The 19,637-nt window shown below is 46.9% G+C and overlaps 1 protein-coding gene across 1 annotated transcript; it reads right to left on the bottom strand.

Annotated features, from left to right (window-relative positions):
* Nucleotides 1-1,666: 1,666 nt before the first annotated feature.
* Nucleotides 1,667-11,940, bottom strand: wu:fb97g03 (calcium-binding protein P). Its single transcript, XM_064924726.1, has 3 exons — nucleotides 11,910-11,940; nucleotides 5,532-7,186; nucleotides 1,667-1,777 (listed from the first exon to the last, which is right to left on the bottom strand). Exons 1-3 carry the CDS (start codon nucleotides 11,938-11,940, stop codon nucleotides 1,667-1,669), a joined length of 1,797 nt encoding a protein of 598 aa, XP_064780798.1.
* Nucleotides 11,941-19,637: the final 7,697 nt, after the last annotated feature.

The following is a 19,637-nucleotide window of genomic DNA, read 5'->3' as shown; positions in this document are numbered from 1 at the left end:
AAGGGTTAAGGTCTGGGACAGGGTTATGAATGGTTAAGGTTGGGGATAGGGTTATGAATGGTTAAGGTCTAGGATAGGGTTATGAATGGTTAAGGTAAGGGTTAAGGTCTGGGATAGGGTTATGAATGGTTAAGGTAAGGGTTAAGGTCTGGGATAGGGTTATGAATGGTTAAGGTCTGGGATAGGGTTATGAATGGTTAAGGTCTGGGATAGGGTTATGAATGGTTAAGGTCTGAGATAGGGTTATGAATGGTTAAGGTCTGGGATAGGGTTATGAATGGTTAAGGTCTGGGATAGGGTTATGAATGGTTAAGGTCTGGGATAGGGTTATGAATGGTTAAGGTCTGGGATAGGGTTATGAATGGTTAAGGTCAGGGTTAAGGTCTGGGATAGGGTTATGAATGGTTAAGGTCTGGGATAGGGTTATGAATGGTTAAGGTATGGGATAGGGTTATGAATGGTTAAGGTCTGGGATAGGGTTATGAATGGTTACGTTATGGGATAGGGTTATGAATGGTTAAGGTCTGGGATAGGTTTATGAATGGTTAAGGTCTGGGATAGGGTTATGAATGGTTAAGGTCAGGGATAGGGTTATGAATGGTTAAGGTCTGGGATAGGGTTATGAATGGTTAAGGTCTGGGATAGGGTTATGAATGGTTAAGGTCTAGGATAGGGTTATGAGTGGTTAAGGTCTGGGATAGGGTTATGAATGGTTAAGGTCTGGGATAGGGTTATGAATGGTTAAGGTCTAGGATAGGGTTATGAATGGTTAAGGTCTGGGATAGGGTTATGAGTGGTTAAGGTCTGGGATAGGGTTATGAATGGTTAAGGTCTAGGATAGGGTTATGAGTGGTTAAGGTCTGGGATAGGGTTATGAATGGTTAAGGTTTAGGATAGGGTTATGAATGGTTAAGGTCTGGGATAGGGTTATGAATGGTTAAGGTCTGGGATAGGGTTATGAATGGTTAAGGTTTGGGATAGGGTTATGAATGGTTAAGGTCTGGGATAGGGTTATGAGTGGTTAAGGTCTGGGATAGGGTTATGAATGGTTAAGGTCTGGGATAGGGTTATGAATGTTTAAGGTCTGGGATAGGGTTATGAATGGTTAAGGTCTGGGATAGGGTTATGAAGGGTTAAGGTCTGGGATAGGGTTATGAATGGTTAAGGTCTGGGATAGGGTTATGAATGGTTAAGGTCTGGGATAGGGTTATGAATGGTTAAGGTAAGGGTTAAGGTCTGGGATAGGGTTATGATTGGTTAAGGTCTGGGATAGGGTTATGAATGGTTAAGGTCTGGGATAGGGTTATGAATGGTTAAGGTTAGGGATAGGGTTATGAATGGTTAAGGTCTGGGATAGGGTTATGAATGGTTAAGGTTAGGGATAGGGTTATGAATGGTTAAGGTCTGGGATAGGGTTATGAATGGTTAAGGTCTGGGATAGGGTTATGAATGGTTAAGGTCTGGGATAGGGTTATGAATGGTTAAGGTCTGGGATAGGGTTATGAATATTTTTCATGTACTGTGATCTTGCGGCTACCATTTTCTCAATGACGTGTTATGTTTGTCCTTGATCACTGACTTCTCGTCTGGTCTCTTCTCTGCACCCGGGTCCAACCACACCACGACACAAGTCTCTATGCCCTCTGTCTCTCTCCCCACCTCTCCTCTATCTGTCTGCAGTGTGTTCGTTGATAGGGTTAGCCCACAGGACCCCCGACTCCGACTCCTTCTGCTTGGTATCGCCGTGGTGACGGTTAAGCATCTTCCACTTCCTGACCTTTGAACCAAAACACAAGACAAATCCAACTTTTACTTTCGTATATACACTGCTCAAAAAAATAAAAGGAACACTTAAACTACACAATGTAACTCCAAGTCAATCACACTTCTGTGAAATCAAACTGTCCACTTAGGAAGCAACACTGATTGACAATAAATTTCACATGCTGTTGTGCAAATGGAATGGACAACAGGTGTAAATTATAGGCATTTAGCAAGACACCCCCAATAAAGGAGTGGTTCTGCAGGTGGGGACCACAGACCACTTCCCAGTTCCTAGGCTTCCTGGCTGATGTTTTGGTCACTTTTGAATGCTGGCGGTGCTTTCACTCTAGTGGTAGCATGAGACGGAGTCTACAACCCACACAAGTGGCTCAGCTAGTGCAGCTCATCCAGGATGGCTCATCAATGCGAGATGTGGCAAGAAGGTTTGCTGTGTCTGTCAGCGTAGTGTCCAGAGCATGGAGGCGCTACCAGGAGATAGGCCAGTACATCAGGAGACGTGGAGGAGGCCGTAGGAGGGCAACAACCCAGTAGCAGGACCGCTACCTCTGCCTTTGTGCAAGGAGGAGCAGGAGGAGCACTGCCAGAGCCCTGCAAAATGACCTCCAGCAGGCCACAAATGTGCATGTGTCTGCTCAAACGGTCAGAAACAGACTCCATGAGGGTGGTATGAGGGCCCGACGTCCACAGGTGGGGGTTTTGCTTACAGCCCAACACCGTGCAGGACGTTTGGCAAATTCGCCACTGGTGCCCTGTGCTCTTCACAGATGCAAGCAGGTTCACACTGAGCACATGTGACAGACGTGACAGAGTCTGGAGACGCCGTGGAGAACGTTCTGCTGCCTGCAACATCCTCCAGCATGACCGGTTTGGCGGTGGGTCAGTCATGGTGTGGGGTGGCATTTCTGTGGGGGCCGCATATCCCTCCATGTGCTCGCCAGAGGTAGCCTGACTGCCATTAGGTACCGAGATGAGATCCTCTGACCCCTTGTGAGACCATATGCTGGTGCGGTTGGCCCTGGGTTCCTCCTAATGCAAGACAATGCTAGACCTCATGTGGCTGGAGTGTATCAGCAGTTCCTGGAAGATAAAGGCATTGATGCTATGGACTGGCCCACCCGTTCCCCAGACCTGAATCCAATTGAGCACATCTGGGACATCATGTCTCGCTCCATCCACCAACGCCACGTTGCACCACAGACAGCCCAGGAGTTGGCGGATGCTTTAGTCCAGGTCTGGGAGGAGGAGACCATCCGCCACCTCATCAGGAGCATGCCCAGGCGTTGTAGGGAGGTCATACAGGCACATGGAGGCCACACACACTACTGAGCCTCATTTTGACTTGTTTTAAGGACATTACATCAAAGTTGGATCAGCCTGTAGTGTGGTTTTCCACTTTCATTTGGAGTGTGACTCCAATCCAGACCTCCATGGGTTGATAAATTTCCATTGATCATTTTTGTGTGATTTTGTTGTCAGTACATTCAACTATGTAAATAATAAAGTATTTAATAAGAATATTTCATTAATTCAGATCTAGGATGTGTTATTTTAGTGTTCCCTTTATTTTTCTGAGCAATGTATATAAAGTGTGTTCAGTAGAACAGACACGCTATCTCACCCTTCCATCTCTTCTCTCACCAGATCAGGGGACAGGGTGCTGGAGGAAGGAGGAAGGGGAGGGTGGCTAACTCCTTCATGGATAAGGAATGTGAGTTATGTAACAGCTATAGTTCTCTGGTGGTGAGATATGGACACAACCAGGGCAGGGGTTAGGGGGAAGAGGGGAGATATGGACACAACCAGGGCAGGGGTTAGGGGGAAGAGGGGAGATATGGACACAACCAGGGCAGGGGTTAGGGGGAGAGGGAGATAAGGACACAACCAGGGCAGGGGTTAGGGGGGAGAGGGAGATAAGGACACAACCAGGGCAGGGGTTAGGGGGAGAGGGGAGATAAGGACACAACCAGGGCAGGGGTTAGGGGGAAGAGGGGAGATATGGACACAACCAGGGCAGGGGTTAGGGGGAGAGGGGAGATAAGGACACAACCAGGGCAGGGGGTTAGGGTTAGGGGGAAGAGGGGAGATATGGACACAACCAGGGCAGGGGTTAGAGTTAGGAGGAAGAGGGGTGATATGGACACAACCAGGGCAGGGGTTAGGGGGAGGAAGAGGGGAGATAAGGACACAACCAGGGCAGGGGTTAGGGAGGGAGGAAGAGGGGTGATAAGGACACAACCAGGGCAGGGGTTAGGGTTAGGGGGAAGAGGGGAGATAAGGACACAACCAGGGCAGGGGTTAGGGTTAGGGGGAAGAGGGGAGATATGGACACAACCAGGGCAGGGGTTAGGGTTAGGGGGAAGAGGGGAGATATGGACACAACCAGGGCAGGGGTTAGGGAGGGAGGAAGAGGGGTGATATGGACACAACCAGGGCAGGGGTTAGGGTTAGGGGGAAGAGGGGAGATAAGGACACAACCAGGGCAGGGGTTAGGGTTAGGGAGGAAGAGGGGAGATATGGACACAACCAGGGCAGGGGTTAGGGTTAGGAGGAAGAGGGGAGATAAGGACACAACCAGGGCAGGGGTTAGGGTTAGGGGGAAGAGGGGAGATAAGGACACAACCAGGGCAGGGGTTAGGGTTAGGGGGAAGAGGGGAGATATGGACACAACCAGGGCAGGGGTTAGGGTTAGGGGGAAGAGGGGAGATAAGGACACAACCAGGGCAGGGGTTAGGGTTAGGGGGAAGAGGGGAGATAAGGACACAACCAGGGCAGGGGTTAGGGTTAGGGGGAAGAGGGGAGATAAGGACACAACCAGGGCAGGGGTTAGGGTTAGGAGGAAGAGGGAGATATGGACACAACCAGGGCAGGGGTTAGGGGGAGGAAGAGGGGAGATAAGGACACAACCAGGGCAGGGGTTAGGGTTAGGAGGAAGAGGGGAGATATGGACACAACCAGGGCAGGGGTTAGGGTTAGGAGGAAGAGGGGAGATATGGACACAACCAGGGCAGGGGTTAGGGTTAGGGGGAAGAGGGGGAGATAAGGACACAACCAGGGCAGGGGTTAGTGTTAGGAGGAAGAGGGGAGATATGGACACAACCAGGGCAGGGGTTAGGGTTAGGGGGAAGAGGGGAGATAAGGACACAACCAGGGCAGGGGTTAGGGTTAGGGGGAAGAGGGGAGATATGGACACAACCAGGGCAGGGGTTAGGGGGAGGAAGAGGGGAGATAAGGACACAACCAGGGCAGGGGTTAGGGTTAGGGGGAAGAGGGGAGATATGGACACAACCAGGGCAGGGGTTAGGGGAAGAGGGGTGATATGGACACAACCAGGGCAGGGGTTAGGGTTAGGGGGAAGAGGGGAGATAAGGACACAACCAGGGCAGGGGTTAGGGGGAAGAGGGGAGATAAGGACACAACCAGGGCAGGGGTTAGGGAGGGAGGAAGAGGGGTGATATGGACACAACCAGGGCAGGGGTTAGGGGGAGGAAGAGGGGTGATATGTTACAGAGCCCCTCTGGCATGGAGCTCAGGTGGTTTGACAATAAAACGATGACCGTAAAATTATTCACATAAAATGCGTAACACTGATCGTTACATATCGTAACATTATCCCCATTACTGTGTGAGTCTCCTAAAATGGTGCCCTATTCCCTATATTGTGCACTGCTTTTGACTAGGGCACATAGGGATCTGCATAGGGAGTATGGTTGCATTTGGGAAGCAATCCATACAACGCGTCACCAGACCCATGAACCTGGCTGGGGTGACTTGGCACCTGGCTGGGATGACTTGGCATCTGGCTGGGATGACTTGGCACCGGGCTGGGATGACTTGGCACCTGGCTGGGATGACTTGGCACCTGGCTGGGATGACTTGGCACCTGGCTGGGATGACTTGGCATCTGGCTGGGATGACTTGGCACCGGGCTGGGGTGACTTGGCACCTGGCTGGGATGACTTGGCACCTGGCTGGGATGACTTGGCACCTGGCTGGGATGACTTGGCACCTGGCTGGGATGACTTGGCACCTGGCTGGGATGACTTGGCACCTGGCTGGGATGACTTGGCACCTGGCTGGGATGACTTGGCACCGGGCTGGGATGACTTGGCACCTGGCTGGGATGACTTGGCATCTGGCTGGGATGACTTGGCACCGGGCTGGGATGACTTGGCACCTGGCTGGGATGACTTGGCACCTGGCTGGGATGACTTGGCACCTGGCTGGGATGACTTGGCACCTGGCTGGGATGACTTGGCATCTGGCTGGGATGACTTGGCACCTGGCTGGGATGACTTGGCACCTGGCTGGGATGACTTTGCACCTGGCTGGGATGACTTGGCACCTGGCTGGGATGACTTGGCACCTGGCTGGGATGACTTGGCACCTGGCTGGGATGACTTGGCACCTGGCTGGGATGACTTGGCACCGGGCTGGGATGACTTGGCACCTGGCTGGGATGACTTGGCACCGGGCTGGGATGACTTGGCACCTGGCTGGGATGACTTGGCACCGGGCTGGGATGACTTGGCATCTGGCTGGGATGACTTGGCACCTGGCTTGGCACCTGGCTGGGATGACTTGGCACCGGGCTGGGATGACTTGGCATCTGGCTGGGATGACTTGGCACCGGGCTGGGATGACTTGGCATCTGGCTGGGATGACTTGGCACCGGGCTGGGATGACTTGGCACCTGGCTGGGATGACTTGGCACCTGGCTGGGATGACTTGGCATCTGGCTGGGATGACTTGGCACCGGGCTGGGATGACTTGGCACCGGGCTGGGATGACTTGGCACCTGGCTGGGATGACTTGGCATCTGGCTGGGATGACTTGGCACCTGGCTGGGATGTCTTGGCACCGGGCTGGGGTGACTTGGCACCTGGCTGGGATGACTTGTCACCTGGCTGGGATGACTTGGCATCTGGCTGGGATGACTTGGCACCGGGCTGGGATGACTTGGCACCGGGCTGGGATGACTTGGCACCGGGCTGGGATGACTTGGCATCTGGCTGGGATGACTTGGCACCGGGCTGGGATGACTTGGCATCTGGCTGGGATGACTTGGCACCGGGCTGGGATGACTTGGCACCGGGCTGGGATGACTTGGCATCTGGCTGGGATGACTTGGCACCTGGCTGGGATGACTTGGCACCGGGCTGGGATGACTTGGCACCTGGCTGGGATGACTTGGCACCTGGCTGGGATGACTTGGCATCTGGCTGGGATGACTTGGCACCTGGCTGGGATGACTCGGCATCTGGCTGGGATGACTCGGCATCTGGCTGGGATGACTTGGCATCTGGCTGGGATGACTTGGCATCTGGCTGGGATGACTTGGCACCGGGCTGGGATGACTTGGCACCTGGCTGGGATGACTTGGCATCTGGCTGGGATGACTTGGCTCAGAAGACTAGTGGACAAATAGACAGGAGTAACAGAAGAACAAGGGTATTACACACACGGATACACTCAAATTAACGCAAGAACACATACCTCTCTTCCTCCTCCTCCTCTTCTTCCCTGCATGAAGGAGTTCTGGACACTACAAACAGATGGAAACACCCCAGGGGGCTCTGGTTAAATTTATTGCACTCAATTTTTGTATTTATTTAACCTTTATTTAACTAGGCAAGTCAGTTAAGAACAAATTCTTATTTTCAATGATGGCCTAGGAACAGTGGGTTAACTACCTGTTCAGGGGCAGAACGACAGATTTGTACCTTGTCAGCTCGGGGATTTGAACTTTCAACCTTTCGGTTATTAGCCCAACACTCTAACCACTAGGCTACCCTGCCGCCCCATAGGGAATAAGGGAATAGGATGCCAATTGGCACAGTTTAAAACTCAGACGTAACAAACTGACTAATACTGGGTATATCTAAAGTATTCGGCCCCCTTGAACTTTGACCTTTTGCCACATTTCAGGCTTCAAACATAAAGATATAAAACTGTATTTTTTTTGTGAAGAATCAACAACAAGTGGAACACAATCATGAAGTGGAACGACATTTATTGGATATTTCAAACTTTTTTAACAAATCAAAAACGGAAAATTTGGGCGTGCAAAATTATTCAGCCCCTGTGACCAAAACAATGTGATTTGATTTGGTGTGTTAGAGTATGTTTGTGTGTGTGTCTTACCCGAGCTGGTTATCTCCTGATCTCAGTACAGTTGTTGTCCCAGTCCTGGTGTTTGTTAAAAAACCAGTCGTAATAGGTGATGTTCCTGTTCCACTGGACGTCATCTCTGATCCCAGATCTCCCGTTACATTCCCTGTGTCTGCTAGCCGTGGTTCTGTTGTTGCTAAACAGACTTAACTCTGTAGGGGAGCAAGAGAGACAGAGTGTGTGAGAAAGGAGAGAGTGTGTGTAATGTGTTGTGTTGGTCTGCACACACCGTGTGTGTTTTTGGGCACACTCCAGCAGGCGAACGTTACTTTATCGTTACATTACTTTATCGAACGTTACGTTACTTTATAACGTTACTTCTCTCTCTCTCCCTCTCTCTCTTTTCCATCTCTGCCTCTTTCTATCTCTCTCTCCCCCGTCTCCATCTCTCATCTCTCTCTCTCTCTCTCGCTCTCCATCTCTCTCTCTCTGTCTCCTTCTCCACTTCACTTTCTCTCTCTCCTGTATTCCCCTCTCTTTAAGGATGATGGATGAGAGCTGAAATCAGGGGTACAGGTTAGTCGTGGTTATTGAGGTAATATTTACACTACCAGTCAACAGTTTGGACACACCTACTCATTCAAGGGTTTTTATTTTTTACTATTCTCTACATTGTAGAATAAAAGGCATTTAGCTTGTCGTATCTCTTCCATTTACTAATAATAATATTGCAGATTCAGTCTTCCCAGCCTGGTGCAGGTCTACAATTTTGTTTCTGGTGTCCTTTGACAGCTCTTTGGTCTTGGCCATAGTGAAGTTTGGAGTGTGACTGTTTGAGGTTGTGGACAGGTGTATTTTATACTGATAACAAGTTCAAACAGGTGCCATTAATACAGGTAACGAGTGGAGGACAGAGGAGCCTCTTAAAGAAGAAGTTACAGGTTGTCTTGCTTGTTTGTAGGTGACCAAATACTTATTTTCCACCATAATTTGCAAATAAATTCATTAAAAATCCTACAATGTTATTTTCTGGATTTTTTCTCTCATTTGCCTGTCATAGATGAAGTGTACCTATGATGAAAATTACAGGCCTCTCTCATCTTTTTAAGTGGGAGAACTTGCACAATTGGTGACTGACTAAATACTTTTTTGCCCCACTGTACGTACAGTCACTGTGAGGACGACGTCGTCAGTGCACTTATTGATGAAGCCAATGACTGAGCTGGTAAACTCCTCAATGCCATTGGATGAATCCTGTCAAATTCTCTAGAACGACGTTGGAGGCAACTTATTGTAGAGAAATTAACATTAAATTCTCTGGCAACAGCTCTGGTTGGACATTCCTGCTGTTGGCATGGCAATTGCACCCCCCCCCTCAAAACTGTGACAAAACTGTATATTTTAAAGTGGCTTTTTATTGTCCCCAGCACAAGGTGCACCTGTGTAATGGTCATACTGTTTAATAAGCTTCTTGATTTGACACAACTGTCAGGTGGATGGATTATCTTGGCAAAGGAGCAAAGCTCAGGGATGTAAACAAATGTTTGCACAAAAGTTGAGTGAAATAAGCTTTTTGAGGAAAATGGGATTTTTTTTCTTCAGCTCATGAAAGATGGGACCAAAAGTTCACAGGGTGTGTATGTATATTTGGTTTTCTTTGTTCGAACCGGTTCAGAACTTTATTTTCTGGTCGGGAACACCAGAACGGAAGGTTCTGCTCGGAACGGAAAGGTTAGAAAATCATTTTGGTTCCAACCCCTGCTGTGAATAACATGTTGGACCCATCATATCGTCACTGATTGTCACACTCAGTCTTTGCTGAAATGCATTAATGGCTTTCCTGTAGGGTTGAGAGAGAATAAACACACACACACCTTCTTACGTAAGACCTTTCTGTGACTCTGAGTAAATGTACTCGTGGTGTGTGTGTGTGTGTGTGTGTGTGTGTGTGTGTGTGTGTGTGTGTGTGTGTGTGTGTGTGTGTGTGTTGGTGTGTGTGTGTGTGTGTGTGTTGGTGTGTGTGTGTGTGTGTGTGTGTGTGTGTGTGTGTGTGTGTGTGTGTGTGTGTGTGTGTGTGTGTGTGTGTGTGTGTGTGTGTGTGTGTGTGTGTGTGTGTGTGTGTGTGTGTGTGTGTGTGTGTGTGTGTTGGTGTGTGTGTGTGTGTTGGTGTGTGTGTGTGTGTGTGTGTGTGTCACTGAGTATACATTCCTTCCTTGTATACAGACCCTGTCCTGAATCTGTCTGTCTGCTCTCAGTGTCTAGCTGAATCTACACTATCTGTCTGTCTGCTCTCAGTGTCTAGCTGAATCTACACTATCTGTCTGTCTGCTCTCAGTGCCTAGCTGAATCTACACTATCTGTCTGTCTGTCTGCTCTCAGTGTCTAGCTGAATCTACACTGTCTGTCTGTCTGCTCTCAGTGTCTAACTGAATCTACACTGTCTGTCTGTCTGCTCTCAGTGTCTAACTGAATCTACACTATCTGTCTGTCTGTCTGTGTCTGTCTGCTCTCAGTGTCTAGCTGAATCTACACTATCTGTCTGCCTGTCTGCTCTCAGTGTCTAGCTGAATCTACACTGTCTGTCTGCTCTCAGTGTCTAGCTGAATCTACACTGTCTGTCTGTCTGCTCTCAGTGTCTAGCTGAATCTACACTATCTGTCTGTCTGTCTGTCTGCTCTCAGTGTCTAGCTGAATCTACACTATCTGTCTGTCTGCTCTCAGTGTCTAGCTGAATCTACACTATCTGTCTGTCTGCTCTCAGTGTCGAGCTGAATCTACACTGTCTGTCTGTCTGCTCTCAGTGTCTAGCTGAATCTACACTATCTGTCTGTCTGCTCTCAGTGTCTAGCTGAATCTACACTATCTGTCTGTCTGCTCTCAGTGTCTAGCTGAATCTACACTGTCTGTCTGTCTGCTCTCAGTGTCTAGCTGAATCTACACTATCTGTCTGTCTGCTCTCAGTGTCTAGCTGAATCTACACTATCTGTCTGTCTGTCTGCTCTCAGTGTCTAGCTGAATCTACACTATCTGTCTGTCTGCTCTCAGTGTCTAGCTGAATCTACACTGTCTGTCTGCTCTCAGTGTCTAACTGAATCTACACTATCTGTCTGTCTGCTCTCAGTGTCTAGCTGAATCTACACTGTCTGTCTGTCTGTTCTCAGTGTCTAGCTGAATCTACACTATCTGTCTGTCTGCTCTCAGTGTCTAGCTGAATCTACACTATCTGTCTGTCTGCTCTCAGTGTCTAGCTGAATCTACACTATCTGTCTGTCTGCTCTCAGTGCCTAGCTGAATCTACACTATCTGTCTGTCTGCTCTCAGTGTCTAGCTGAATCTACACTGTCTGTCTGCTCTCAGTGTCTAGCTGAATCTACACTGTCTGTCTGCTCTCAGTGTCTAGCTGAATCTACACTGTCTGTCTGCTCTCAGTGTCTAACTGAATCTACACTATCTGTCTGTCTGCTCTCAGTGTCTAACTGACTATCAGACTATCTGTCTGTGTCTAGCTGAATGTTTGTAGAATCACATGTTTCTCTCCTCCGATGATCCACAGATAAAAGGGGGAACCCTGTTAGTACCTCCTTCAAGCATCCATGTGGGCTTGTGAAAACCAATAAGGAGATGCGAGAGGCGGGACTGGCAGCGGAATTGAGCCCAGATCTATTAGGATTCAGTAACGCAGACGCGCGAGCACCGTGTATTAAATAATTAAATAACATGCATACATTTACTTTGGTTTCTGCCTGCCCCTTCATCCGTCCGTCTGCCTGCCCTTTTGTCTCTGTTCTGTTAACCTTCGATGTGAGGAAGGGGTGTGAGGAAGGGCAGGACAGACAGGGGAGGGAAGGGAAACAGACAATACCCGGTCTAAACTAAGACTGTCTCTTTCAGAAACACTGCTTTGCAACGCCCATCTCATTCTCACTGGAGCCAGTCTGTCATGGGTTGGTCTCGTTCCTAGGTCTATTATGGGATGTCATCTTGGTGAAAGTGACTTCTTGGCTCTGCTGGCCTACCATGGACACCTTGCTCTGGTCCTGTCGCCATGCCGACAATGGAATGATGAATCGTAGGATCTTCAAGACAGGCAGGCAGACTGACACTGAGGAACACACACATATACACACACACACACCTCTCTGAAATAGCCCTGTCTCTCCAATCAGCTTCCTCAGCACAGGAAGTTGTCCTTCCGACGACAGGAAACAGCCCTGACCATGGAGACAGCAGTCTGAGGAAGGCACACACACACAATGTGCTGGTCAGAGCCATCCAGGGAAGGACAATGATGGGGTAGGAAGTGTGTGTATGTGTGTGTGTGTGTGTGTGTGTGTGTGTGTGTGTGTGTGTGTGTGTGTGTGTGTGTGTGTGTGTGTGTGTGTGTGTGTGTGTGTGTGTGTGTGTGTGTGTCAGGGCACTGAAACAGGAAACAGCTCTGTTAAAACATTAGACAATAGACAGAACGTCACCTTTGCCCTACTAGAACACCAGGGTTGACCCTGGTCTTTAAATGGACTGTTACATCTCTATCAGACATTGAAGAGGTGATGACCGTCTCTCTCTCTCTCTCTCCTCTCTTCCTGTTGAATCCCTACATCACTCTCTCTTTCCTTAGTCATCGGAATTTAAACTCAAAGTCAGCTGCGCTCCAATCATTCCCAACCTGGAAAAGTCTGACCTCTCTCTTCCTTATTCCAGAGAATGTTTTGGGACACGTTGATATCATGATAAATAATGGCTTCCAGTCAGCATGTCTACGTCTCAAATGGCACCCTATTCCCTATATAGTACACTACTTTAGACCAGGGCCCTATTCCCTATATAGTACACTACTTTAGACCAGGGCCCTATTCCCTATATAGTACACTACTTTAGACCAGAGCCCTATTCCCTATATAGTGCACTACTATAGACCAGAGCCCTATTCCCTATATAGTGCACTACTATAGACCCTATTCCCTATATAGTGCACTACTTTAGACCAGAGCCCTATTCCCTATGTAGTACACTACTTTAGACCAGGGCCCTATTCCCTATATAGTGCACTACTTTAGACCAGAGCCCTATTCCCTATATAGTGCACTACTATAGACCAGAGCCCTATTCCCTATATAGTGCACTACTATAGACCAGAGCCCTATTCCCTATATAATACACTACTTTAGACCAGAGCCCTATTCCCTATATAGTGCACTACTTTAGACCAGAGCCCTATTCCCTATATAGTGCACTACTTTAGAACAGAACCCTATTCCCTATATAGTGCACTACTATAGACCCTATTCCCTATATAGTGCACTACTTTAGACCAGAGCCCTATTCCCTATATAGTGCACTACGTTAGACCAGAGCCCTATTCCCTATATAGTGCACTACTTTAGACCAGAGCCCTATTCCCTATATAGTGCACTACTTTAGACCAGAGCCCTATTCCCTATATAGTGCACTACGTTAGACCAGAGCCCTATTCCCTATATAGTGCACTACTTTAGACCAGAGCCCTATTCCCTATATAGTGCACTACTTTAGACCAGAGCCCTATTCCCTATATAGTGCACTACTTTAGACCAGAGCCCTATTCCCTATATAGTGCACTACTTTAGACCAGAGCCCTATTCCCTATATAGTGCACTACTTTAGACCAGAGCCCTATTCCCTATATAGTGCACTACTTTAGACCAGAGCCCTATTCCCTATTTAGTGCACTACTTTAGACCAGAGCCCTATTCCCTATATAGTGCACTACTATAGGCCAGGGCCCTATTCCCTATATAGTGGTACTACTATAGTCCAGAGCCCTATTCCCTATATAGTACACTACTTTAGACCAAAGCCCTATTCCCTATATAGTGGTACTACTATAGTCCAGAGCCCTATTCCCTATATAGTACACTACTTTAGACCAGAGCCCTATTCCCTATATAGTACACTACTTTAGACCAGAGCCCTATTCCCTATATAGTGCACTACTTTAGACCAGAGCCCTATTCCCTATATAGTGCACTACTATAGGCCAGGGCCCTATTCCCTATATAGTACACTACTTTAGACCAGAGGCCTATTCCCTATATAGTGCACTACTTTAGACCAGAGCCCTATTCCCTAAATAGTGCACTACGTTAGACCAGAGCCCTATTCCCTATATAGTGCACTACTTTAGACCAGAGCCCTATTCCCTAAATAGTGCACTACTTTAGACCAGAGCCCTATTCCCTATATAGTACACTACTTTAGACCAGAGCCCTATTCCCTATATAGTACACTACTTTAGACCAGAGCCCTATTCCCTATATAGTGCACTACTTTAGACCAGAGCCCTATTCCCTATATAGTGCACTACTATAGGCCAGGGCCCTATTCCCTATACAGTACACTACTTTAGACCAGAGGCCTATTCCCTATATAGTGCACTACTTTAGACCAGAGCCCTATTCCCTATATAGTGCACTACGTTAGACCAGAGCCCTATTCCCTATATAGTGCACTACTTTAGACCAGAGCCCTATTCCCTAAATAGTGCACTACTTTAGACCAGAGCCCTATTCCCTATATAGTGCATTACTATAGGCCAGGGCCCTATTCCCTATATAGTGCACTACTTTAGACCAGAGCCCTATTCCCTAAATAGTACACTACTTTAGACCAAAGCCCTATTCCCTATATAGTGGTACTACTATAGTCCAGAGCCCTATTCCCTATATAGTACACTACTTTAGACCAGAGCCCTATTCCCTATATAGTACACTACTTTAGACCAGAGCCCTATTCCCTATATAGTGCACTACTTTAGACCAGAGCCCTATTCCCTATATAGTGCACTACTATAGGCCAGGGCCCTATTCCCTATATAGTGCACTACTTTAGACCAGAGCCCTATTCCCTATTTAGTACACTACTATAGACCAGGGCCCTATTCCCTATATAGTGCACTACTATAGACAAGGGCCCTATTCCATATGTAGTGCACTACGTTAGACCAGAGCCCTATTCCCTATATAGTGCACTACTTTAGACCAGAGCCCTATTCCCTATATACATTTACATTTATTGTGCACTACTTTAGACCAGAGCCCTATTCCCTATATAGTGCACTACTTTAGACCAGAGCCCTATTCCCTATATAGTGCACTACGTTAGACCAGAGCCCTATTCCCCATATAGTACACTACTTTAGACCAGAGGCCTATTCCCTATATAGTGCACTACTTTAGACCAGAGCCCTATTCCCTATATAGTGCACTACGTTAGACCAGAGCCCTATTCCCTATATAGTGCACTACTTTAGACCAGAGCCCTATTCCCTATATAGTGCACTACTTTAGACCAGAGCCCTATTCCCTATATAGTGCACTACGTTAGACCAGAGCCCTATTCCCTATATAGTGCACTACTTTAGACCAGAGCCCTATTCCCTATATAGTGCACTACTTTAGACCAGAGCCCTATTCCCTATATAGTGCACTACTTTAGACCAGAGCCCTATTCCCTATATAGTGCACTACTTTAGACCAGAGCCCTATTCCCTATATAGTGCACTACTTTAGACCAGAGCCCTATTCCCTATATAGTGCACTACTTTAGACCAGAGCCCTATTCCCTATTTAGTGCACTACTTTAGACCAGAGCCCTATTCCCTATATAGTGCACTACTATAGGCCAGGGCCCTATTCCCTATATAGTGGTACTACTATAGTCCAGAGCCCTATTCCCTATATAGTACACTACTTTAGACCAAAGCCCTATTCCCTATATAGTGGTACTACTATAGTCCAGAGCCCTATTCCCTATATAGTACACTACTTTAGACCAGACCCCTATTCCCTATATAGTACACTACTTTAGACCAGAGCCCTATTCCCTATATAGTGCACTACTTTAGACCAGAGCCCTATTCCCTATATAGTGCACTACTATAGGCCAGGGCCCTATTCCCTATATAGTACACTACTTTAGACCAGAGGCCTATTCCCTATATAGTGCACTACTTTAGACCAGAGCCCTATTCCCTAAATAGTGCACTACTTTAGACCAGAGCCCTATTCCCTATATAGTGCACTACTTTAGACCAGAGCCCTATTCCCTATTTAGTGCACTACTTTAGACCAGAGCCCTATTCCCTATATAGTGCACTACTATAGGCCAGGGCCCTATTCCCTATATAGTGGTACTACTATAGTCCAGAGCCCTATTCCCTATATAGTACACTACTTTAGACCAAAGCCCTATTCCCTATATAGTGGTACTACTATAGTCCAGAGCCCTATTCCCTATATAGTACACTACTTTAGACCAGAGCCCTATTCCTATATAGTACACTACTTTAGACCAGAGCCCTATTCCCTATGTAGTGCACTACTTTAGACCAGAGCCCTATTCCCTATATAGTGCACTACTATAGGCCAGGGCCCTATTCCCTATATAGTACACTACTTTAGACCAGAGGCCTATTCCCTATATAGTGCACTACTTTAGACCAGAGCCCTATTCCCTAAATAGTGCACTACGTTAGACCAGAGCCCTATTCCCTATATAGTGCACTACTTTAGACCAGAGCCCTATTCCCTAAATAGTGCACTACTTTAGACCAGAGCCCTATTCCCTATATAGTACACTACTTTAGACCAGAGCCCTATTCCCTATATAGTACACTACTTTAGACCAGAGCCCTATTCCCTATATAGTGCACTACTTTAGACCAGAGCCCTATTCCCTATATAGTGCACTACTATAGGCCAGGGCCCTATTCCTATATAGTACACTACTTTAGACCAGAGGCCTATTCCCTATATAGTGCACTACTTTAGACCAGAGCCCTATTCCCTATATAGTGCACTACGTTAGACCAGAGCCCTATTCCCTATATAGTGCACTACTTTAGACCAGAGCCCTATTCCCTAAATAGTGCACTACTTTAGACCAGAGCCCTATTCCCTATATAGTGCACTACTATAGGCCTGGGCCCTATTCCCTATATAGTGCACTACTTTAGACCAGAGCCCTATTCCCTAAATAGTACACTACTTTAGACCAAAGCCCTATTCCCTATATAGTGGTACTACTATAGTCCAGAGCCCTATTCCCTATATAGTACACTACTTTAGACCAGAGCCCTATTCCCTATATAGTACACTACTTTAGACCAGAGCCCTATTCCCTATATAGTGCACTACTTTAGACCAGAGCCCTATTCCCTATATAGTGCACTACTATAGGCCAGGGCCCTATTCCCTATATAGTGCACTACTTTAGACCAGAGCCCTATTCCCTATTTAGTACACTACTATAGACCAGGGCCCTATTCCCTATATAGTGCACTACTATAGACAAGGGCCCTATTCCATATGTAGTGCACTACGTTAGACCAGAGCCCTATTCCCTATATAGTGCACTACTTTAGACCAGAGCCCTATTCCCTATATACATTTACATTTATTGTGCACTACTTTAGACCAGAGCCCTATTCCCTATATAGTGCACTACGTTAGACCAGAGCCCTATTCCCTATATAATGCACTACGTTAGACCAGAGCCCTATTCCCCATATAGTACACTACTTTAGACCAGAGGCCTATTCCCTATATAGTGCACTACTTTAGACCAGAGCCCTATTCCCTATATAGTGCACTACGTTAGACCAGAGCCCTATTCCCTATATAGTGCACTACTTTAGACCAGAGCCCTATTCCCTATATAGTGCACTACTTTAGACCAGAGCCCTATTCCCTATATAGTGCACTACGTTAGACCAGAGCCCTATTCCCTATATAGTGCACTACTTTAGACCAGAGCCCTATTCCCTATATAGTGCACTACTTTAGACCAGAGCCCTATTCCCTATATAGTGCACTACTTTAGACCAGAGCCCTATTCCCTATATAGTGCACTACTTTAGACCAGAGCCCTATTCCCTATATAGTGCACTACTTTAGACCAGAGCCCTATTCCCTATATAGTGCACTACTTTAGACCAGAGCCCTATTCCCTATTTAGTGCACTACTTTAGACCAGAGCCCTATTCCCTATATAGTGCACTACTATAGGCCAGGGCCCTATTCCCTATATAGTGGTACTACTATAGTCCAGAGCCCTATTCCCTATATAGTACACTACTTTAGACCAAAGCCCTATTCCCTATATAGTGGTACTACTATAGTCCAGAGCCCTATTCCCTATATAGTACACTACTTTAGACCAGAGCCCTATTCCCTATATAGTACACTACTTTAGACCAGAGCCCTATTCCCTATATAGTGCACTACTTTAGACCAGAACCCTATTCCCTATATAGTGCACTACTATAGGCCAGGGCCCTATTCCCTATATAGTACACTACTTTAGACCAGAGGCCTATTCCCTATATAGTGCACTACTTTAGACCAGAGCCCTATTCCCTAAATAGTGCACTACGTTAGACCAGAGCCCTATTCCCTATATAGTGCACTACTTTAGACCAGAGCCCTATTCCCTAAATAGTGCACTACTTTAGACCAGAGCCCTATTCCCTATATAGTACACTACTTTAGACCAGAGCCCTATTCCCTATATAGTACACTACTTTAGACCAGAGCCCTATTCCCTATATAGTGCACTACTTTAGACCAGAGCCCTATTCCCTATATAGTGCACTACTATAGGCCAGGGCCCTATTCCCTATATAGTACACTACTTTAGACCAGAGGCCTATTCCCTATATAGTGCACTACTTTAGACCAGAGCCCTATTCCCTATATAGTGCACTACGTTAGACCAGAGCCCTATTCCCTATATAGTGCACTACTTTAGACCAGAGCCCTATTCCCTAAATAGTGCACTACTTTAGACCAGAGCCCTATTCCCTATATAGTGCACTACTATAGGCCATGGCCCTATTCCCTATATAGTGCACTACTTTAGACCAGAGCCCTATTCCCTAAATAGTACACTACTTTAGACCAAAGCCCTATTCCCTATATAGTGGTACTACTATAGTCCAGAGCCCTATTCCCTATATAGTACACTACTTTAGACCAGAGCCCTATTCCCTATATAGTACACTACTTTAGACCAGAGCCCTATTCCCTATATAGTGCACTACTTTAGACCAGAGCCCTATTCCCTATATAGTGCACTACTATAGGCCAGGGCCCTATTCCCTATATAGTGCACTACTTTAGACCAGAGCCCTATTCCCTATTTAGTACACTACTATAGACCAGAGCCCTATTCCCTTTATAGTGGTACTACTATAGTCCAGAGCCCTATTCCCTATATAGTACACTACTTTAGACCAGAGCCCTATTCCCTATATAGTACACTACTTTAGACCAGAGCTCTATTCCCTATATAGTGCACTACTTTAGACCAGAGCCCTATTCCCTATGTAGTGCACTACTTTAAACCAGAGCCCTATTCCCTATGTAGTGCACTACTTTAGACCAGAGCCCTATTCCCTATATAGTGCACTACTTTAGACCAGAGCCCTATTCCTATATAGTGCACTACGTTAGACCCTATTCCCAATATAGTGCACTACTATAGACCAGAGCCCTATTCCCTATATAGTACACTACTATAGACCAGGGCCCTATTTCCTATATAGTGCACTACTTTAGACCAGGGCCCTATTCCCTATATAGTGCACTACTTTAGACCAGAGCCCTATTTCCTATATAGTACACTACTTTAGACCTGAGCCCTATTCCCTATATAGTGCACTACTATAGACCAGAGCCCTATTCCTATATAGTACACTACTATAGACCAGA

The sequence above is a fragment of the Oncorhynchus masou genome, chromosome 19 (genome assembly GCF_036934945.1).
Source record: "Oncorhynchus masou masou isolate Uvic2021 chromosome 19, UVic_Omas_1.1, whole genome shotgun sequence".
NCBI lineage: Eukaryota > Metazoa > Chordata > Actinopteri > Salmoniformes > Salmonidae > Oncorhynchus > Oncorhynchus masou.
This window is presented reverse-complemented; position numbering and strand designations above follow the sequence as displayed.